Source organism: Hesperophylax consimilis, chromosome 22, assembly GCF_061612785.1.
Source record: "Hesperophylax consimilis isolate HC1 chromosome 22, BYU_Hcon_1.0, whole genome shotgun sequence".
Taxonomy (NCBI): Eukaryota; Metazoa; Arthropoda; class Insecta; order Trichoptera; family Limnephilidae; genus Hesperophylax; species Hesperophylax consimilis.
In genome coordinates, this window is record NC_142857.1 from 29,982,663 (window position 1) to 30,006,568 (window position 23,906).

At 35.1% G+C, this 23,906-nt stretch overlaps 1 protein-coding gene across 1 annotated transcript in view; it reads right to left on the bottom strand.

The window, feature by feature from the left end:
• The window catches only part of LOC149413438 (uncharacterized), a 546,764-nt gene that overhangs the window by 81,131 nt on the left and 441,727 nt on the right, over nucleotides 1-23,906 (bottom strand). Inside the window, 1 exon segment of the mRNA XM_089644997.1 lies at nucleotides 5,166-5,375. Within this exon segment, the coding sequence (XP_089501123.1) occupies nucleotides 5,166-5,375 (210 nt within the window).

Here is a 23,906-nt window from a genome sequence, read left to right on the forward strand (position 1 = left end):
AGTAAAACCAATAGGTCTCTTTCGCTATATTTGTGCGCTGTGTAAGTAATTACTACCATCACACCACATGTCTTGTACAATTGTATCTGCTTGTCATGTTACTTTTGTATTATGCTGGTACCAATAACTATCGACATCACCGAGTATGTTTATTGTGTATTTTGTTCATATGCCGTCTGTATTGAAATGGAAACTTCTTTATCAACTTGAACGTAAATTTGTCTTCCACCATGATACGAGAGATCGTTATAAAATCCACCATGATACGAGAGATCGTTATAAAATCCACCATGATACGTGCGAACGTTATAAAATCCAACGCTATACGAGAAGCTCGTCATAATCACTTAATTCTTTCGCCAATGCAGCGAATAGGTAATTTGTATCAATGTTTTGATATAAATACCTACTGTCTTACACCCTTGCAATATTAGGCTCGACCTTTTTTTTCAAAATCGTTCAAATTCTTACATGATACGTGAAGACGTCATAATACTTACCGTGATTCGTGCGAACGATATAATATCAATTGGCCTTTCTTAATTAAGATTGCCACCTGTTTATACTTGAACTACCTGACGTAGATCATTTTACCCGGATATGTCTTGTCATTTTTAAAATATTTGACACTTTTGTTAAACTTGCCAAACAGCAGGAAATTTCCCTCTTGGAAGAATTTAAAAAAAAAAAAATAACATTGAAGCTGTGCATTCAGCAAATTTTGGTTGAACTGATGCCTGTAGACTTCTTGTAACTAAACCCAAGAACTATCTACTATCCATTGACCATGGACTAATCATCGGCTTCACTTTTGATTATGAGGTATCGTGTTGTAGGAGGTCAATCGGGACATGACACAAAAACACCTAACTCGTCGGCTGGGAAACGAATAAGAAAACTCCCAGGTTTGTGAAATTTGAACAAGGGTCTGTCATTTTCTCACAAATTTGTAGAAGATTAAATCGACCCCTAGTCTTTCATCCAATACACATGAAAGACTAGAATTGTATTATGTTATATGTTATGTTTCATCACACCTTCTTGTAAATGTAATGAGTCGGGAAACCTGCTGTCAAATATATTTCGCTCTCTCTTGAAGATCGAATCCGGACTCTAGCCAGTTTTCAGCAGATTTCTGTACTCAAACATCTTCTTTCGTCATCACTTTCACCATGTACATATTGTTAAACTTATTCACGGATTTGGAAATAGTACGATAAGCATTGGCTTATCGTCTGTCAAATAGGACAAACCTCATCCACGAATCTTTTTTCTCACCCCCTCTTCCATCATCCCTTCACCCTTCAATGAAATATATTCACTACGTTTTCTTCCTTGAAAGCCTTACGTTGTTACCGCTTTAGCGATGACATTGACCATGAAAGGTCAATTGCTTTCAAAGAAGTTATTTTTTGTCTCACTGCACAAACATGTTCTTGTATCAGTGGATTTGTATTCAGTACTATTGCACTGAATGGACTATACAGAGTCACCTCTTGATACGAAAACATATTTTTTTTCACATTTGTAAAATATCAACTAGTTAGGAACATCTCTACCTTTCTCTTTCTCTGGTTTCTGGCAAGCAAATCTCTTTCTTCTACCCAAGGCACATTTGTTTCTCTCCAACCATTTTTGCATCATTGGTCTACCAGGCAGGTAAACTTCAAGAATTTTGTTCTTATAATAATTCACCCCTGGACTAAAAAGAAGCCCAGCAGCCTCTCTCATCACCAGCTGAGCCCTCTTCATTGCCGCCTTCACTACCGTCACGGAGGTCCCCTCTCTTCAGCCTCGTTATATAAAAAGCACCCGACCACACTCAACTCAATCAAGTGTGAGCCGTTTGTGCAGTTGCGAACAAGTTGTCTCACAATATAATGACACTTTCCAAACAACAACCTCCGAGCATGTCAGCTCCAGGCTAGTTGTCCGTTCCTGCCAAATCAACAGTTGTCTTTTGCTCCATCAAGCACTGACACAAGCACTGTCTTGCAAATACTAAAACATGCAGACCAACCAGTCGCCGTTCATGCAGACTCACCAAATGCCGTTTGTGCATACTCACCACCAACCTCCATTTGGCACCAACCTATGTTACTCGCAGCCCTGCACGCTTTAATAACCAGTACAACCTTGCTTACTACCAGCATGGACCCATTCTGGCACCTCTACAAACCTGAAGCACCTATTTTGACCTCTGTGATAGTAGAACCCCTCCGCAACAACAAAGTTCCACACCGTGTTCTTTTCCAAGACCCTAGTGTTCATTTGAGTGTAATCTCAAAGGGTCATGTGTTAGTGAAAATAACAAGTGCTACGCAAACTCCGACCCACTACGCAAACAAACTACGCTTCGCAAATCTTAGCTTCCCGGACCAATGATAAACTTAGAGTCATTTTTTTTCTCTCTCTTTCAAATGTCACTGTGTTTTGTCTTGTCTTGTCATGTCATGTCATGTCATGTCATATGTTACTATGTTTTGTCTTGTCTTGTCATGTCATGTCATATGTTACTGTGTTCTGTCTTGTCCTGTCATGTCATGTCATATGTTACTGTATTTTGTCTTGTCTTGTCATGTCACTATGTGTTTTATGTTTGTCATCAATTAGCTAGCACACCCAACAATCTCTCTCTCTCTCTCTCTCTCGCAAGCCAGTGGCATGTTTTAAGTAAAAGAGGATTCTTAAGCCTATTGCTTCATTGCCACGTCGCTTTTTCTCGGGCGGGCGGGGATGTGTCACGTAACGAATCGGACACGTTCAAAACTCCCGCGAATTCAAATCAGTAAGCGGTGAGTTGTTACCATTGTCACTGTGCGCGCGCACCTGCCTCGCGCACGGCCAAGTTGGTAAAACTGCTCCACGCCACACTCGCCGGCATTCAAATCACCAACGGCCACACTCACAATCTAGCTTTGGCCCTGCCTACATGTCTGTTCTGCTATCAACGAGGACGCCGTGTTTGCGCGCCTAAATTAACGGCCGCATTGTACAAGTATTTTCAAAGCCTGTACCTAATCGCTGTGCCTACTCACCATGGAGAAATGTACGCGTAATAGCGCGTACAGTACGGAAGATAACCCTCCTTTTGTGGTTCATCATGTACGCGAAACCTACTACAGATTCATGTAAGCGGACTAACTATCTTTACCTTTTATGTGCCTTTTGTGACTTGATCTATTCCTACACCCACGCTTGCCAGCCAGAACCTAAATTAACAAGAGAGATTGTTCCTAACGAAACGCTAGGGATATTTAGGATGTAAATGACCCATCTCATTTGTGTACCTGTTTGTAATTGTGCTTTGTGAATATACCATCATACCCCATTAATGCGTTTCCTTTGACGAATTCGAAGTGGTTTGTTTGTTAATCAGTTCCCCGTGTAAAAGCAGAAGCTGACCTGACCCCTGATGATCATGACCTCACCTTCTACCACCTGAGCTAACGCCGATATGTACTAAGGCACCCTTTTTGCAATGGACCTCTCACAGGGAAATTGCGCCCTTTTACAACACTCTGATCACCAGATTCCTACCAACCCCTCGTTTTTTTTTCCTTCACAGAACTTCCTCTCCTTTCTTCCCTAAAAGGACCATCCACAATCCAAGGTATCCCCAAATACGACAGTCAAATTATTTTTGTCAGGGCCACCAGTGTACCTTTACAATTATTAAATCATGGACCCTGCAGCACAAAGCATAAATGATAGAAGAGATTCAATTCAATTCAATTAGTTTATTCCTTTAAAAACATTACAAAATTACATTTTATTTCGTTTTTAAGTACATATTTAAAATGGTATTACATAATAAGTAAGCGGTGTATCAACTATACCAGCATCAATAGAGCTTGCCTTTTAAAGGCAGCTTCACTTTCAGCTAAATATGTCGATATCCGAATTGATTCTGTTCAACAGCAAGACTGCTCTCTCCACCGGCATGACCTGCAGGCAAGTTAGTCCTGCAGACCGGGAGATGGCACAGTCTATGCTGTCGGTGACGGAGATAACCATCAGGAACATAGAGATTAATACTCTCCATGATAGTCGGATTTTCAAACCATCCACGAATCAGTTTGAAGAAGTGTGATACAATATGCACATCTCTTCTGACCCGTAGATGGTTCATACCGAGCATGCCCAAGAGAAAGTCAGTAGGATAGAGCCACGGGTAGTAGCCATAATCCCTCAGGTAGAGGAATCTCAGAAATTTCTTCTGCACTCTCTCCAACATAAGGGAATACTTCACCTGATGCGGGCTCCAAACCACCGACCCACTCTCAAGCCTACTCCTAACCAACGCAATGTATAGCACTTGGAGAACCCGGGTGTCTCTAAAATTCCTCGCAGTGCTTAGGACGAAGCCCAGCATTTTCAGTAAAGCACTACACGTCATTTCGATATGAGTATGAAATGTCAGCCTACTAACAAACATGATGCCAAGATCTTTCATAGTGGAGACACGTTTTAAACTTCGGGCATTCATGGTATACCGGTAAAACCAAGTATGACGTGCCCGAGATGTATCTCTCGGTGCACAAACTCATGTTTCCATGGCAACTGCTCTCAGTTTTTCTATTAAAAAGTACCTACCTAGGTGGATACAGTATAATTCTTTAAAAGTATTATTGCAAAAATATATGTATAGTTTCAAATGACGTTCATTGGTCCATGGCAAAAGTTAAGAATGTCTGATGATGCAACAAGAGTTCCCGGTTTTATATGGTGTTATTTTCCCGGGTCTCTTTCTCCCGATCACTACGTTGATCGGGAGACTAGTTGAGGGAAATCTTCTAACCTTTACACCAGGACTCTCTCATTCCATTAACTTGCATTGCCGTGTGAGGAATGGATTCAAATGTATGTCACTCCTGGACACACTGACCTCTTGATTCCTAACTACCCCTCATTTCTTTCCTTCTAAGAGCTTCTTTCATTTCCTTAAAAGACCCTACATACGGTATCTTTAAAAATGACGGCCACTGATGAAAGATAACAGGGAGTCATTAGAGTTTCTTGTGTGGAGCTATTGTAAAAAGGCTGTATATAATTTTTATGATTGTGTGTTGATGAACATTTTTCTACTATCTCTAAAAAACTTGTCGTTCATTTTTATTATGTAGGCACAAGTTTTCAGCATGTTTTAAGCACTGGTTTGTTACCTGCAGCTCGGGGAAGCTCTGGCGCACGATGAGCGTCCAGAGGTTGTAGAGCACGCAGCCAGTGAGCAGCCACAGCCAGTAGAAGAAGAAGTTCTCGTCGGGGTTGACGACGCTGCGCGGGGGGCGGGGCGCTCGGCGGCGGCGACGCGGATGCCCGCTCCCGCTGCCGTTGGGCCCGTTGCCGCCGCCCTCCGACCCCGTGTCTTCTACCTGCAAAATACGGATATTAGATCGTGTGATCACGCGTCACGTGTCACATCAAATGCTCAAATCGAAGAAATCTTGGGAATCAATACTACATTTTTAACATATTTATTATCTACGATCGCAGACTCGAAAAGCGCAAGATAATGTAATAATGGTAGGATTTTTGAAGCAGAAAGTATTAATAAACAGTTACCAGATAAATCGTCACAATGATAATTCATCACATCTTTAAAAAATTATATAAAGTCGTGGAAAGTGATGCAACAAAAACTTTATTAACTGGGTTTAGTAGGTTAGGTTAGGTAAGGTTAAAAAAAATATTTTTCATCGTTTCTTATGACTTTATATCACTTTTTAAAAGTGTGTTGAATTGTCACTCAGTTGAGTTATCATGGAACCTTAATAAACAACAAAAAAGTGAAATTGTATTTGAATATGATTTCTGTCGTGAAGCTACGACCTAAATGCATCCGATCTGGATAGCCAGATCCTTCCCCACCTTTCTCTCCCCCATCTCTTTTTCCTTCCAGCTATCTTCAACCTCACAACATACCCTAGTTGAGGATGCCATAGTCTCACTGGCTCTAGTAAGACGGTTGACAGCGTTTGAGACTCTTTTGCGATGTTCACATAATTTTTTTTTTCAAAAGTAGTATTTGTTTCCGTATTTAAAATGAATAGTGGTTGATTGAGAAAAGTGATACTTTTCAACACCCCTCAACATGTGTCTCCAGTTATAACAGATGTCTTCAGTTAAAACTTCGCAAGTTTTCCGGGGTAAAACTGTGATAAAACAATTTACCCAAAAGTTCAGCATTTTAATGAAGAAGCCTCTATTTTTCAAAACGTACAATTAAGTTAAGTTGAATAATTCTAGCAGTTTTATTGAATTCAGCGTGCGCTTTATATTTAAGCCTCTATTTTTCAAAACGGTCAATTAAGTTAAGTTGAATAATTCTAGCAGTTTCATTGAATTCAGCGTGCGCTTTATTTAAGCCTACTTTGGTTGAAACGACTCTTCAATGTTATGCAATGAAACCTTCATTTGTATTGTAAATTTGTATTGCAGTAGGGGCCGGGCAAAAAAGTTTATTTTTAGATGCCACCACAAGAAGGAAGAATGAAGACATAGTGGAGAGGCGAGAGAGAAGCTTTAAAGATTTCATTTTCCGACCGCGGAGAGACTAATTCATGACGCTGCAATTCTCGACTTTTTCCTGCCTATGTCACCCCACCTTTATTTATTTAACATTTCGTTACGTACATTTTAAATTGGTTTGTAGTTGCATAAAAAGTAAGCTAATAATTGCCTAGTGGTTTTTTCTTCATTTATTTATTTATATATAATCGTAGAAGTTATTTAAAACATGCCCGTATTATGGTGGTCTAAATATTTTATTTTTTATTTATTTATTCAAACGCCCTGATAGGATTTACAAAAATCAAGTATGTTCGTACATCCATACAATCATTAATATGCGTGTATGTATGTTAAATTAAATATAAGAGTATGATAACAACGCGTAAGGTCAACACAGTGGAAAACTTGACTTATTACGATGGCGTTTGTTTGGTTAAAATAATCTTAAACCAAGCTTAAAGCCGGCTCTCGATTATCTTATTAGTGGAATCTTATTAAGACAGTAAATGTTTATTTTGCGTAAACTAATTTTAAATTAACTATATTGAAATCCAAATTGTCGAGAGCGTATTTTTTAAATGTCTTAAAAATGAGAAAACATCTGTATCTCTTGAACCCAAATCGATTTTAGTGGGAAATTAAAAATTTATCAAACATTAGTAATATTAATTATCAAGTATTAATAAAAATGATTCAATGATGGTTTGTTTTAGTAATATATTTCGATCTATGATAGTGTCGCAAAATTTACACCGCTATTGTTATGTAGAATTTCTTAAATTTTTTTTGCGCTCACAACCATATGATTTATTGCTATCAGTAGATAACTATTCTCAAGATACAAAAGTCGAGTTTAAAAATTAAAAACATCAACAGTAAAACTCATTCATTTGTGACAAATTCCACTAAATCCTTTGCTCGCAGAAACATTACCAACGATTGGTCCGCCCAAAACATGTCAAAATGCGGGAGGTATTTGGAAACGTGAATCTGGGTTTAACGAGAGTAATTTATCTAGGAGCAATGTAAATTTCGATTACCAAATTATTTTATCTATTTTGTTTATTTTATTTAAACGCCCATATGGCTTTTAAATATATTAATGGGCATCCTTATTTTTCTTAGTTATACAGAATACATAAAAAAATCATCAGTATTAAATGAGTATGGGTTACATAAAAAAATATCAGAGTTAATAAAATATAGGTTACATAAAATATAAGAGTTTAAAAAATATAGGTAGATATGATAGAATACCAATAAGTGAGACAAAAAAAATAAAATCTGCCGAAATCCTTCAAATCAACGATAATGATAATAAGAAGGTATAAAATTAGTTGATAACAATAGTTTACAAAGTAGGTAGAACAGTTTGCACATACTCCGTTTAAGGTTTGCCAAGTTCAAATTATTGTCTAATATATTTATATTGTTTAAGTTGTTACCACGACTGTGTAAACGTTGTATTGGAGAGTGAAAACTATAGTTGGAATGAGATTTATGTATGTAAAATGTTAATATTTGCCTAGTTGTTCGTGTATGTATGTGTAGATTTATTAAATGCAGGAGTTCACAACAATCGAATTTAGAGTTCATTAATTTTTATAAAAAGGTTAGGTAGTTTATTTTTCTTCTTTTTTTCTAATCTTGGAATATTTAAAAGATTCATTAACGACAAATTAATGTATGTGTTCTCAAGAAATGTTAAGCTTAAAATTTATGATATTTTATTAAGTGAATGTATTGCTACCTATTTTGTTATGATTTTTGTAACGATGCATCAAATACGAATTATAATCGCTTAATGTGTTTAATAAATTAGAAACTTTTTTTCCCGGAAATTATGAGTTTTTCAATTAAGACTTTATTAACGTTCAGCAAACATGAAGATGTGTAAAACTCTCGTTATTTAATAATAATAAGTAAAGTCCCTTCTCTTGGGCACGCCGCTCCTGCTCTTGTACGCAACATTTACTTAATGCTACGTTTAATGGTGCGTCTATTCTGAGAAAAGCATTCTGCAGGTCGTTAACTTTAATTTAGGAAAAAAATACTATTTTAAATCCAGTGTGGGACGGTAGTGGTTCGTGATAATAAACTGAATGATATTTATATATATATATATATATATATATCATTATCTAGTATTATGTCTCATTTCAACAATTTAAAATAAATCTTTTACCCAAAAAAAGAACAATGGAAAGGCTTCGGGTGCAATATAATAACGCATATTGACTGATGTTCGGACTCCCCAGGCACTGCAGTGCCTCCTCAATGTTTACAGAAGGGAGAGTTCCAGGATTTACAGCTCTATTAACCCTAGATTCATAACCATTCGTCCCACAGACCGCGCAAAACGTAAATTTGTTTCTAGTGTCTCGAGTGAAAGAGATAGAATGATGACCTCCCAAGTACCTTCCCAGATCGCTTGTTCATTAGTAACGCGGGTGTGCTTTCCTCGAAGTGAAGTCTTGTGGACAAGTTATAGACCTTTGAACGTCTGAGAGACGAATGTTTATGAATAGTGTAACTTTTGACGAGACTGCAAGTTATTTTGAAAACATTGTTTTTAATGAGTTCTGGTTATACAGAGTAAAAGTAAGTATATGATATTATTCTATATGAGTTATTATTTATAGTTACATCTTATTTTATGGTTACAAATGTATTATCGTGTGTATTTTACATTAAATCTTTTTATTTTATTTTAGAATGGATGATCGGCAAATTGATGATTTGAATCGTTTATCTGATTCTGGTGATAATGATTTTACCAGTCAGCAAAAGGACGTAGGAATCAGTGATGTCGAAGATCATGTGGAATAAGATGAAATGGTACCGACAAATTCCGACAGTGATAGCGACATGGTTACGTAAAAGACACGAAATGCCAACTTTGAAGAGATGCCTAAAAAGGAAAATCGCCGAAGTTTTAGGTGAAATGCCTACCATTGCCACACCTGGTCCAAGTGGTACTCAAAAAAAGGTTTGTGGTTATTGTGATTATAAAAAAACGGCATATGACAAGGTTCCAATGCAAGCAATGCAAAAAGTATATGTGCATTGACCATCGCGGCCTCATGTGTGTGGAATGTACCGATGAAATTTAATTTTAACTCGTTTATTTTTTTTTTTTTTTACCTAATTAAGCATATTAAAGAGTGCCATACTTAATTTATTTATTTTATTTACAATTACCCCAAAACTCGTCACTTAAATTTAGTCGTCTGTTAGACGAATGTTTATGAATAATGTTCCTCTTAGAGAAGGTTATGAATCTAGGGTTAAAAACCACGATTGCAGGACTGAGGGGAAGGATAAACTTGTTAGGAAATACTCTCATCATAGAATCCCGTCTGACTTCAGGATCGAGCATTGAAGACCATTGGAGAAAGATACTTGCTCCCACAATCTTAGATCCGATAGATTCCCGTGCTTCTCTGCTTTAATCTCATTTTTAATTTTATTTTAAATCTAATTTTTTTATTATGTAAATATTATCTGTACTTATACCCTCTATGGGATGTGTGGGATTGCACTCACCTCCCCAAATCCTGGAATAAAGAATTTATTTATTTATTTATTTACCAATGATGTCATATCTCATGTTTTATTTAGATTTCATCAGATATAAAAATGTACGTAATATAATACTTGTAGCATCTCACGTTTGATACAAATCACTACAAGATCACTCACAGATACAAATACATCATTTTACGATTCTGACAAAAAATAATATCACAACTGCCATTCTACAAATAATTTAACACTCCTCACACAACAACACTAAACCAACCTTTAATTCCGACATTCACCATCACAAAATACGATCACTAAATAAAATATACTCATGTCATCTAGTCACTCGAATAAATTTTGAATTAACTCCTTACAATACATATACGTAATACAACGCATTAGCTAGTAACTTAAAACCTTTTCTCAGCAGTTTTATTAACCAGTGTCCTATTTGGTCTAGAACTCCGTAACTTCTGTATTTCTTACTTAATGTATGTGTGACATAGTTTTTCAATTAACCGTGTTAAGTGTGTTTAGTCTGTTTCAACATCCATGTATATTTTTCATTGAACTCCCTTTTAAATTCGTTTTCTTATGAAACAATTATTCATTTTTAATTGTGTAATGTTGTCTTTCCCGAAATGAGTTTTATTAAACTCACTGGAAATAATGTGTTATAGATATTATTGTTGATACTTTGTTATTTATTATCTAAATACAAAACGTTTTCAATGTCCTAAATTTAATTAGAAATGATTTGAAGCTTAATTAAATTCTTACCTTAAATATAAAATTATTTATTTAAAAGAGATTTTGTTACATAACATTTTTTCCTTTTCGCTGCCTTAGTTCTTGTATGTTCAATAGACCATTTAGCAAATTTTACAGGAGACGATTTTTGTTTTTACAGGCAAATTCTAAAAAAATCTCGATTTTGGTCATTTCTTTTAATACATTTGTGTAATAGGAAATTATTATAGATCATTTTTCGAAGATTTAAGCTATAATATGCCCATATTATGACTTTAAAGGTGGACGTTGAACATGGCTTGAAAATGATGAATGATTATTTTGGATATTGAACATATCGTCTGGAGATTGAACAATTCGGCTCCCATAAGTTTTAGATATTTTTTGTTCAATTACCCAATTAGTGGTAAATTGTATATACAGGGTGATTTTAAAATTTCAAATACTTTACTTTTATCTTAGTTTGTAGTTGACTTAAAGTACCTATTACTTTAAAATATACAAACAGAGTCCTTGAGTTGATTTTTCACAAAAACTGCTCTATATAAATCATCCAATATTTTGGATGTTTGAAAACAATGCACAAGTACAAAGGTACCTACCGCTAATATACTACTATCGGTTGTCAGTGCATGCGTGATGTGAAATATTCTTATATCGTACGTATTACGGCCTCCGTGGTCTAGGGGTACTCTTGACTAGAAATCCGGAGGTCGAGGATTCAAATCCCGGCGTGCGCAAGTAAATTTTATTTGATACATTTATGTTATTTCACAAATTATTCATTTAAAATAACATATAGTCTATTTGCGGCATGTTCCAGAGAGGAAGATATGGTGTAAAGACCACCATAAGAATTGAAATGGCTTTAGCCGTGTTTGGTGATCAGATCTGAATAGATACTCACATACCATCTCTCTTCTCCTTCATCCTCCTTCCTCTCTTTCTTTTCTCCATCTCCTTCGCCTCCACACTACCTTCAGCCTCACAATATACTAATATACCCCAATTGGGGATTCCATAGTCTCACTGGCTCCAGATGGTTGGGAGCAGTTGAGACTGTGTGCGGTATTTCATTAAAAAAAATCCCGAGTGATGCGTAAAATTATTGTAGTTCAATTTTCAGTTGAAAATTGGTTTTTATTTTTTTTATTGTTTCGTTACCTACATTTGATAAATGTAATTTTTAAAGGTTACTTTCTTTTCTTTCGGAAGGTCTTATTTGCCGTGAGCTTATTATTTATGTTGATTATCGTGAATAAAATATTATTTTTTTAAATACGTTCAGCTCTTGAAATCCTATAATTATAATATCCCGCGATTTGGGTTATGGGTGTGCGCTATTTAACATTACATTTATTGTTGTTAGCGTTTGCCTAGTTGGTTTTATTGTAGTTCCTACATAGGAATATGTTTATTGTTTTTTATGTGACTAAAAAAAACCAAAAATCAGAAACTTTTAATTGAATTAATTCAAAATTGAAATATTTGCACTTCGTTTTCATCAGCGATCTCAGCAGTGATAACGGACAAAATATGTTTCGTAGATGTCTTTCAATCAAACTATGAGGACAGTCGACTTTTTGAACATTTCCATTTCCTGGCTCTTTTGTTGTATTTCTTGAATAAAAATAAGTTTTAATGCACTAACATAATTTATTAATACTCGTTTTAGGTAAAAGTCCTAAGTTTGTAAATAAATAATTGAATAAATAAATAATAAATGAAGCATCCTGTATATTTGCCTAGCAAATTCAAGAAGTACATGTAAAATATGGTGAAAAAGCCTATAAATGACATAATTTTTAGACTTACCTTTCTATTTGAGCTACTGTTTTAAGGTTTATTGATTCTGGAGTCGGTGAAGTCATTAACAGTATATATTCGCAATTAAACGTATTTTTTGTGGAACAATTTCGTTGTTAGAAAACAACTAAAAATCAACATGGCCGCACATTTTAACTAGCCGGCTCCTGAATGGTTGACAGTGGAGATTGAACATTCAAGACCTCAACCTTCTGCGGGATGTTGAACAAATATCTATGAAACTTTTTTAAAAATATTATATTCATAACTTTGAGTGTTTGAATGTTATCCAGGAGATTGAACAAATAAGAACTGAAAAATTATTCCGTGAGTGGATATTGGCACTCGAAAAATGCTTAAAATGTCACTTAAAAACCAAAAAATATGTTTTTTTTGAACTTCATTAATGCGCAATAGGCTAATGTACATATTGGCATTCATAACTCAGTTTTGCAAAAAAGGTCTATTGAACATACAAGAACTAGGACAGCGCTTTGGCTTTTACTTAAATATTTTGTAGAAAAATAAAAGCCCTCTATAAATTCTTTAAAAATGAAATACATTTAAATTATTCACATAAAATACAAAAATTCAAAATGAATAATTTTTTTAGGGAGGATTCCTAAACATTTATTTTAGAAATAATTTTTTTAAATGGAACAATCCTCGGAAATTTGGAGTGGAAAGTTTCTTCATTCTACATTTAATTTTCTTATAAATAATAAATTTATCGAATTCCCTGTAACGAAAATGGAGATTACACATTGTGTGAATTTTGAAGCGGGTTTTGGTAAAACTTTGCGAAAAAGCTTCCCACGAAACAACAACATAACGTGTAATTCCCTGATCAAAGGCATGGGATGCTTGCATTTGGCAACGCGAACAGCGCTGCGTTTCAAAGCGAAATTCCTTGTTTTTTGCAAAGCATGTTTCAATTAGTGCCCTTTGCAAACTGAAACGAGATGGGTATCACGATAATTCTACTTTATTTGTGTCTGAATGCACAAATGTATCAAAAAACTTATTGTTACACATTTAAAAAAAGGAAATACAACCTTCTCTCAAAGACTCTAGAAATATTGTTTTGTTCATTGGTCAGAAGTCCACTGGAGTATGCTTACACTATATGGAATCCTCAATATAAGGTATACATAGATTTAGTAGAAAGTATACAGAATAAATTTTGAAACATTTACTCTAGAAATACAACAACACTACAAATAATATGTTAACTTTACAAAAAAGACGTACATTGTCAGACCTGTTGTTTCTGCATAATCTGCTAAATAATAAAATCGATAGTCCCAAATTGCTTTCCGTCATTGGTTTAAATGTTCCAACGAGACGTACCAGGCACACTACACTTTTTCATATTGAAGCCAACAATACCAATGCAGCAAATAACTCAGTAATTTCTCGCGCAATTACAACTTACACCCACTACGAAAAATTACTACATTTAGACATCTTTCTTGATTCCTTTCTAACATACAAAACTAACTTATTAAATTTCCTGGCATGACATATTTCAAAAATATTTTCACATCATTTTTCAAAACTTCTTTGTTTTAACGGTCAATTCGTGAGCATATTATAATTCTTGATTTCAATTCATTTATTTCTCTCTACAAATTTTCTTCCTTTTATAACAATCGCAAGCGAAATTACATTATTAATTTTTAATTATTAATTATTTATTTTAATTATTAATGATATTTTATGGACATACGTAATAGGTACTACAGCTATGTAATAACGAAAAATATCCTTTACTTTATCTTATTGTACTGTGTATGTCTTAATAAATAAATAAATACTAAGTACACTTAAAATACATGTCCCTGAAAAGAGAAGAAAAATAGCTGATTTAACTTTCTTGAAAAATAATTATTCACTTTGAACTAGACTGTTGGGAGCTCTTGCACCTAATGAACTTTAAATTTAAAGCACCTCATCGAGCTACTTAGTAAAATGTATTCCTCCACAATAATCGTTCCGGGATTTACTTCCACATAACCTTTTTCTCTTCGCCTACGCACACTAAATCATATATAATATAAAAATCATACCAAAGCCCATCAGGGTGATGATTAATAAGTGGAAAACGTTAATGGTGCGTGTGTAGTGGAATTCCTGTATATTGCTTTTTATATTTTCTATTTCAAAGATCCTCAAATAAAATTCTAAATTCACGATATCCAGAATGATTTTTAATTAAACGATTATCTCAAAGGATTAGTATTAGTATATATTATTTGTATTCTGACAACCCCTGTGAAAAGTATGTAGATTTCTGTAATTCCATTACTTAACGGGAACGAGATTTAAAGTTTTAATTGCGTGGTTTTCTCGTAAAGCATTCTGAAATAAATGACAGTGACGTGTATTTTATGAGCTTAAATTTGATGATATTTAATACCAAAACTCATAAAATTTAACAGAATTACAGATAAAGTACGTAACGCCAAGCGCGTCCATGAATCTACCTAAAAAGCTTTCAATTTGTAGCGGCGTTGTCAAATTACGGAGGCACCACAAACAAAAAATGGCTTGTAGTTAATGTATACAGCGCCAGCGTTTTTGAGGTGTTTTTTCACAAAAAAAAAACGGCGCTAAAGAAATGATTCAATTATTTTTTTATAGGGATATCAGTACGATAAAGGGGGTTCTGAAATCTAATTTATTTTAAGTCACGAATATAAGGGGATTAAATTAAAATATTACATCAGGTATTATATTTTTAACCTTATTCCATAGCGGAGGACAACATTCATACTCCAACTGTGGATGCCACATTCCCTCTGGCTTAAACCAGTTTAAACATTTGTGTGGGATTACAACTCTATCTGTATTACAATAAATAAATAAATAATAAATTCACTATCCACGTCTGTCTGTTTGTGCGCTAAGTTATTCTAAATTACAATAATTTTGACAAGAATTTCTTCCGGAACGTTTTTATATATAAATGTATAATAAATATATAAAACATGCACATTATATCTTTGGGGATCTGGTGAGGAGGCACGAAATGAAAAATTTTGTGAAGGTCACAGTGTTTTATTGAGTCAGGATGCCGCATATGAGTTGACTTGAGGACCGATAATGAAGACTCCGGATGCAGGCGGTGAAGTGTTGGTCAATGTGCGGGTCAGTGAGTCGACGCCGCTGCTGGTGACCGGACTCGTTGACTGTCAGGAACTGGTGAAGAGCGTGGGTCTTCCGGGTGCTCCAGTGCTGAACAGGGTAGCAGAAAAGTACGGTGGACCTGGTCCGCTGTTGTGCGGGAGATGGCATAGACCGGCGAGGATGCCGCGTGGTCTAGATGCGTGGATGTAGCGCTGATCAGATGTGTCGGAACCAGGGCGCTGTGATCCGGTGTAACGCTGGCCAGGGACGATGGCCGGGGCCAGGGCGCTGTGTTGATCCCGTTGGAGACCATGATTGAACCGTGCAGAGCCGGGTGTTATCGTCCCGCGCGCAGCGGAGGGGCGCGGGTTGTCACTCGCGAAGTCTTGCTAATTGTTGATCGACTGATAGCTGACTGACTGACGAGTTCCTTAATGTTGTCGCTTTTATAAGGTGAAGAAGCTTCTCGAACATTTTGGTTGCTATGTAGATATTGCCAAACCAAAATTAAAAAGAATAAAAGAACATCCAAGAAGCTTGTTTGGAAGAAAATCGAAATTTCTAAAATGACGTTTGAATCAAGTAGTGGCGTACCACTACATATCTATAAAAATTAGAAAAGTTCCAGCAGCGCCGGGTGAACGTCAACTAGTAAATGAATAAAATGTAAACTAATTTAACTGGCCTTTCTTTTGTATTTATTTTATAAATTTAAAATATTACAATTTTGGTGATTTTCTCAATTACAAAACTAAAATAGAAATAAAAATCAAAATATTAAAAGATATTAGATTAGATATAATATTAGATATATTATTAGATCTGTCAAAGAATTTAAACATTTATATAATAAGTAATTTTAAATATATGTAGGATTACGAAAAAAAAAATTATTTATACTGAGGGATCAGTAGGATTTATAGGTCCAATTAAAAGTTCTACCGAGCCGAACCCTCTGATATGAAAATATCTGGAGTCGGTGAATTATTTTTCCATTTGATCTCTGGTGAGTTGACGTGTTGTTCTTGTATTGTTTTTATTTTGCTTATATAATGCACTTACATAATTTGGATTTACTAGATGATCATTTGTGGATGATTTAACCCGGACATAAAGTCGGAAAAAAAATGCAAAATTATGCCAATTATTTTATGTGTTTTTTTTCCTTTAACACAGTTTAATGTACTTACCTAGAAATGTACCTAATGGTCACATTTGTACATTATTATGTATTTTTTGGTCACATCAAATGTACGTATGGTCACATTTGAATTTAGTGATAAGAAAATATGAATTAAATTATGGTGAAAACTTTATTAAACAGTGTTAGGAACTAGTTTATTCTTTAAAGAAAGCTATTCCCCTTTCAAATTATATATATTTTCAATATATGTTCAAAATTATATATTTTTTCTTTCAATGTAGTATGTATATTTTTTGTATTATAAAATGGAGACCTCAGCACGGGTACGCCACCCAGTGAGGCCAGTATTACTGGATTGTACAATAAAATGTAAAATATTGTACCAAAATAAAAAAAATAGCTAATATTGAACACGGTCAGTAAAAGGGGGTACAGAATTATTTGACATAATATGGGTGTTCAATGGATTGTATATCATAGGAGCAATGAACCAGAATTGTAGTTGAGTGAATGTGGTTCTTGTTTTAGGTAGCACGCATCCCAGGTTGCTTGATGCTGTGGAGACACCAGCAGGTTATTTTCCCATATGCATATCATAGTAAATAACTGGCGAATATCTTAAAGCCTAATTTTAGCAAATAGTTCATTTGAGGAGTTGGTAGGTTGGGTTAATTTAATATAATTCTCAAAATTAGTTTTTGTACTGTAACAACTGGATTGGTAATAGATTCAGCACAACCACCCCATCCCGCTGTAACATATCTTGCTACGGATTGGAAAATAATATTATTGAGTTTTGGTTCATATTTTTGTAATCTGTATTATTTATCTCATAAAAAAATCTGATTTCGGCTGTCTGTGATGTGCGTTATTTCTTCTTTAAATTACTCACGTTCAATTAACTCACATTTTCTGATAATTTAAGTAATATTTTCAAAATTGGAGTCGATTTTTTGATGAATAATATTAAGACAAGCGATACAATCGGTACCTACCTATAGCACATAGAAAAAAATCTCTAATAAGCAATAATTATTGAATGAAAAAAATACCAGTACATATTGAATAATTTGGCGGGTTTTGAATAAGCCGACGTAGCGCAATTGGTAGAGCACCTGACTGACAATCAGAAGGCTGCGGGTTCAATTGCCGTCGGCAGCATATATTTTTTCTCGGAAATTTTTTTCGATTTATATAGGTGTCAGTTATTTCAGGCTAATAATTATTGCTTTAAAATATATAAATATTCCTAAACTACGAAAACACAATGCATCGTTTATTTTTTTGGCCTACCATACTTCTATTCATGACAAAATTTTGCAAAAATCACCTGTTGCTCAAGTTTATAGGTAATTTTTGCAATCTTTCTGGAACATTGTTTCTTTGTTCAGTTCCTTTAACATCTGCTCGTTTGTCGTAACTCATGACCTGGGATAATCTCCTGTATCCCACATTTCACAAGCTCCGAAGTTTTTCTTTCAGTCCTCGATCACTGCCAGGAGGACAAATCTCGTTCTTTGGGAATTCTGCTCACGTTAAGCTATCACTCTTGTTGAAACACGCAATTTTTTTTTTTTTTATCATTAAAGATAATATTCTCGATTTCTAAAACAAACATTTGAAACAGAAAATCATAAACAGATTCGGTCTGATCTGGGAATCGAACCCTAGAATTTCGCCTTACCGAGGCGCTGCTCTACCAACTATTTCCTTCGGTCATACTTAACAATATAATGCTTCGAATAAAAACTACCAATGTTATTTGAATTTTTCTTAACGTACATTTTTATTGGTTGCTATCTTTATATGTGATCGCCAGATTTAACTCGAACTAAATACAATCAAGATAGTACCTTGAATAAATATATTCTTATGTGTGAAGTCTATTGACTTTTCTGTGGTATTCACATAAAAATATAATTTTAAAAAACTTCCTTCGATTGTTTCTATCATTTTTCCCTTCAATGAACTCAAATTTATTTTTAATTTAATTGTCATTTTCAATATTGGAACTGATGTGTCAAAAATTTAGCAAGCGAAAAAGTACATGACTACCTTTAATATAATATTATTTTTTATCAGAAAATCACTTTAATTCTTTATTTTTATATTTTATATTTGCTATGGTAAAATTAATGTCATATTTTGCATTTCAGGAGCCACATTTACTTAAAATTTTTATGATATTTATTTGTAAGAAACAAACAGCTTTTTCATAATATACAATGATTAATATACAAGATAACTGTAGTCAAGCCACAGAATATAATATAATTTAACTAACATCCAATAATCAATCCTACAATTATAATATCCATTAATTTTTCATGGGTCTAACTAACTAACTAATTAACTAACCATCACGCCGTTTCCTCGCAGGAGTAGGCAGAGAGGACGGACCCCCCAAATAACTTGGTCTTGGCACACGCTCCTTGCCTCATTCACATCAAAATTCACTCAGAAATCATCTCATAAATACTCTTCTATAATTCTATTAATCTGTACTCAATAATAAGTATTGTGTTTTAGTGAAAACCATTATTAATAAGCATTCAATTGCATTAAAATTAAAAAAATATATAATAAAGTTAGAAATTCAAGACCTGGAAAAAACGCCCCTTTTCTATATAAAACAAAGGTTAAATACATAATATATTTTCTTCAAAATGAAAAAATAAGGAGAAATATTTAAGCCAGTAAGATTCCAGTAAATGACCCTTTTATCAATCTATATGCATGAACACAATAAAATAAATTATTCGGATTTACGAGCGCGCCCCACATTCCAGGCCATTCCCCATTCGTACGGCAAATGCAGCATAAAGCCGGTGAAGTATAAAGCCAAAACTATAAAATGACAGCTAAGGAAATCCACCCCTAAGCCCACTGAAAGGCTGCATTATTAGGAATATAGCAGTCAACAGAGAGCTTCAATGAAATGTTTCTGTGTTTTTTGTGACACAATAGGTACAGTCTTAACTGCCTGGGTATTCTAGCACAGTTGATTGATAATACAATATTGACAAAATCCGACTTCTTTGGTCAGCGATATTTGCGAGCACGGTAAGCATATGATTCCAATAGTCGATAGAGAGAAGCCGCCACTTTTAGCGAGGCCACCAAGGTGTCATCTGCCAATATGCACATGTTTTTAAAATTATGTCATTCATAATGCAACATAACTGGATTATTTATCGATGGAGGTGAACTAATAAAGTTTTTAAGATAAAAATTAATCGTCTACATGATCCATAGATTACGTGATCAATAGTTGTTTCCGTTGCAGGTTGGATAAACAAAGTTATACGAAATATCATTAATTATAATTAAAGACAGAAGTCGTAGCAGAAGTCGGTAGCAGAAGTCAGGGACGCCTGAGGAAAACGTGGGACTATCGTGTGAATCAAATACTTGAGTCAAGCCATGTCAAGAGTCAGAATAATAGAAGAGTATGTATGAGACGATGTTGGAATGTGAATGAGGAAAGAAGTGTGTGTTTTTTGGCGGTCTGTCATCTCTACCTACCACGGGTTAGTTAGTTAGTTAGCTATAATTAAAGACCTAATTAACTAATGAACTCCCCGTGTATTTCAATTCAACATTGTCAATTAATGTATATTTTACGTAGCCGTTTGACGTTTGTCGGTTGACGTTTGACGTTTATGAATGACCACATGAGATCGTAATATATACGATCGTGGCAACCCCATTTTGGCAATGTTTTTGTGTGACTAGGAATTTTTGATGGAGAATATGGAGGTGGTAAAGGATGGTAAGCATATTTAGCTATATAGTTCTGGTCACTAAATACAGCTTAGCTTGGGGATGCTGTGCGGAATGTCTTTATGAGGGGAGGAAAGAATGAACCTGCTGTAATGGGAATAAAATACAGAGGCAGGCAAATTACTCCACAGCCGAACTGTTGAACTCAAGAATGAGTCGTAGAGACAACTTTTTCTAATGCGACAAATGTCTAATATGTACAATTATCGGCGCGCTTCTGGCGTAGGTACTTTCCGCCGGTGCCGAAGGCATCAATGACGCTAGTGTAATAACATCTTCCATTGAAATACCGGTCAAACAAGTTTAACATTCCCACCCGTTCCCACGCCGAGAATCTATCAAACGGAAATCACTACAATAATAATTGTATCTCTTTTCATTTTTTCAATCGGCGATACTTAAAGCAGGTTATTTATTCTTCTTGATGAAATTTAGCACGCTTGACGTTCAAAATAAAATAAAAATTTCTGTTTTCATTTGATTTTTAAAAATTCTGGGAAAAACCTCGGGCAATTCCGGGTACTTTCAGCTAGTATTAAATAAAAGTCTCATCGTTTTTCAAACTTACTGTATTTTCACTATTATTTATGAAGCTTGCTGTTACCCCCACGTTTATCTGATACGGAGTAGGTTCTATAGTAGTATGTACATAGTCTGGGAAGGTTGAGACTGTATAAAATAAGATTGAATATTAGAAGGATGAAAAGAAGAATGAGAATAAGCTCCTAAGATAATTAGTTGGTGCACCCAGTACTTAAGAAGCTTCAAGTTTTGTCATCGACAAGAAACGCATAACGAGCGCGTCTTTACTGTTCACTGTTACACTTCACTTAGGTTTATATAAGAATAACAGATTTACTGCTCGACGATTAAGTTCATGGCTTAGATTCAGAGTAGTGGGATCAGTGGGATCTGAGGCCCGAGATTTAAATATTCCGTTTAGATTTATTAGCTCGGCGGCCAATAATCCAAGAAATACTAACTTTGCGTTTCACGTAGGCAAAGTCGATGTGAATGCGACTTATTATTGTGTACTTACGTATATTCACCCAAAATTACCATCAATAAGTATTTCGTACCTCAAAGTCACCATTAATCTGTCTTCAACAGAAACAGGTTCCTAAAAATTGCGGAGCATTAGCTGGCTGTAGGTATGAAGGACAGCGTTGCCGTTTAGTGTTGATTCGCTTTATAACGCTTGAAAACATTCCCCAATCGCGTTCGCATCTACTTCGCCTCCTCAGAGTGTCGTGGCTTAGTTATAAACAGTATGAGGACATATTTAGCAAGTTGTAATTCAATTCATAGATAATATAATCAATTGGAAATTTTATGAATCAATTGCATCTAATAATACTGTCTGACTGGATAATTATGTCAGACCTGTTTGTGTTACACAAAGTCATTAACAACTTAATTTACAGTCCTGCCATCGTTGCCACTATTAAATTTCGTGTGACGACTAGGAATAAGAGACAAAATATAACATTCTTTTGCAATACATACAGAACCAACTATCAGACACACTCACTGCCTAACAGGATACATGATCTGGGCAACAAGTATGGGGGTACTATTGATATATTTACTTACTCCATTTATAGAACTTAGCGTAATCTATACCAGCACTTTGTTTAATCCTACAAATTATAGTAGCGTTGGTAATGTAGTTTTAGTGATTTGTCTTATGAGTAGTATTGTTCTGGTTTCTAAAATATTTTAAATTGTACTAATTATTTTTTTTTTGTATAATTTTCGATAGCTTACTAGATATTTTTTGTTTTAAAATGCATGTAAAAGCCCGGTCGTAAAACCAAAGATTATTTCTTTATTTTTTTAACAGCCCAATGTTATCGGACAGTATATAATATTTATATATTATAATACAGTGAATTTGACATCGGGATATCATAATTAAACAGAACGAATCCGGAGGTCGTGGATTCAAATCCCAGTGTGCCATAAATTTTATTTTATTACTAAAAATAATATTTTATGGTTACATGGAAGATACTCTCAGTATTGTCGAGCTCAAAGACCATCATTCAAAATTGTAAAGTTACGTGAAATGACTTTGGCCGTGTTTTGATAATCAGATTTGAAAATCCAGGTCCTCCCCCATCTCCCACTTCCTCACTTACTTCTCATTCACACTATCTTCAGCTTCACAACTTATCCCAATTTGGGATTCCTTAGCCTCACTGGCTCCAGACAATTGGGATTCTTGTGCGATAGATTAAAAAAATATATATCAAGACAGATGAATAAAATCTTTCATTAATACAGGGTGCGGCAGAGAGGACGGACGGTTTTAAAAAAATCATAAAATAGTTAATTTTTACTTAAAAACAAATTTATTGATGGAATCAGGTTCGCGAGGAAATAGCATTTGAGACAGCCAAGTGTGGAAAATCACATCAGGCATGTGGTGGCTGAAATCGTTGATGCAGTGCTGGAGGCGTTCTTGGAAGTTCGCATAGACTCTCTCCAACATCGCTCTATATCATAAGGGTGAAAGCGGAGATCCATATGCAAAATTCGCCTTACCGAACGATCACTGAGGCGAAGTGTAGCAGCATGTTTCCGGGCAGATCGAGTCGGACTGCGAAGAAAGGCTTGTTGAACGCGTTCAACATTTTCAGGAGTTCTAACTGTTCGCGGAGCTCCTCTTGGTCTTCTGTTGATCAGTTCACCACGCCTGCGAAGTGATTCAACCCAACGAAGGATGGTGTTTCGAGAGCGAACAGCTCTATTCCGATGAATGTTGAAGTGGCGACGAAACTCACGCTGTACGACGGCGACTGACTCATTATTTCGGACGAAACAACCATAGGCGAAAACGCGGTGCTCCACCGTCCACGGCTCCATGACGACAACTGGTAAAACAATGCTAGAAACTAACGAGTCAAGCGGCACCCCCCCCCCACCTCTCTCGTAGGCGGAGGGCGAGAGTACTACCCATCTCAAAAACGTCCGTCCTCTCTGCCGCACCCTGTATTTCACATGCTAACAAATATTACTGTAATGAGACGTAGATCTTCAAAAATTCTATTTGAATATCTAAAACTGAATTCTGAGTAAAGCTTTCTGATTCAATAAAGCGAAGAATCTCAAAATGTCAGAATACCAGAAAATATCTCAAAGTGTATTCATATAAATAGCTCGTAACCACTCAGAGTGGTTTGTTTTGCACGTTACATAGAAGAAATTACAAATCAAAATAATTTTCAATGAGAAATTTCTACATAAAATATAT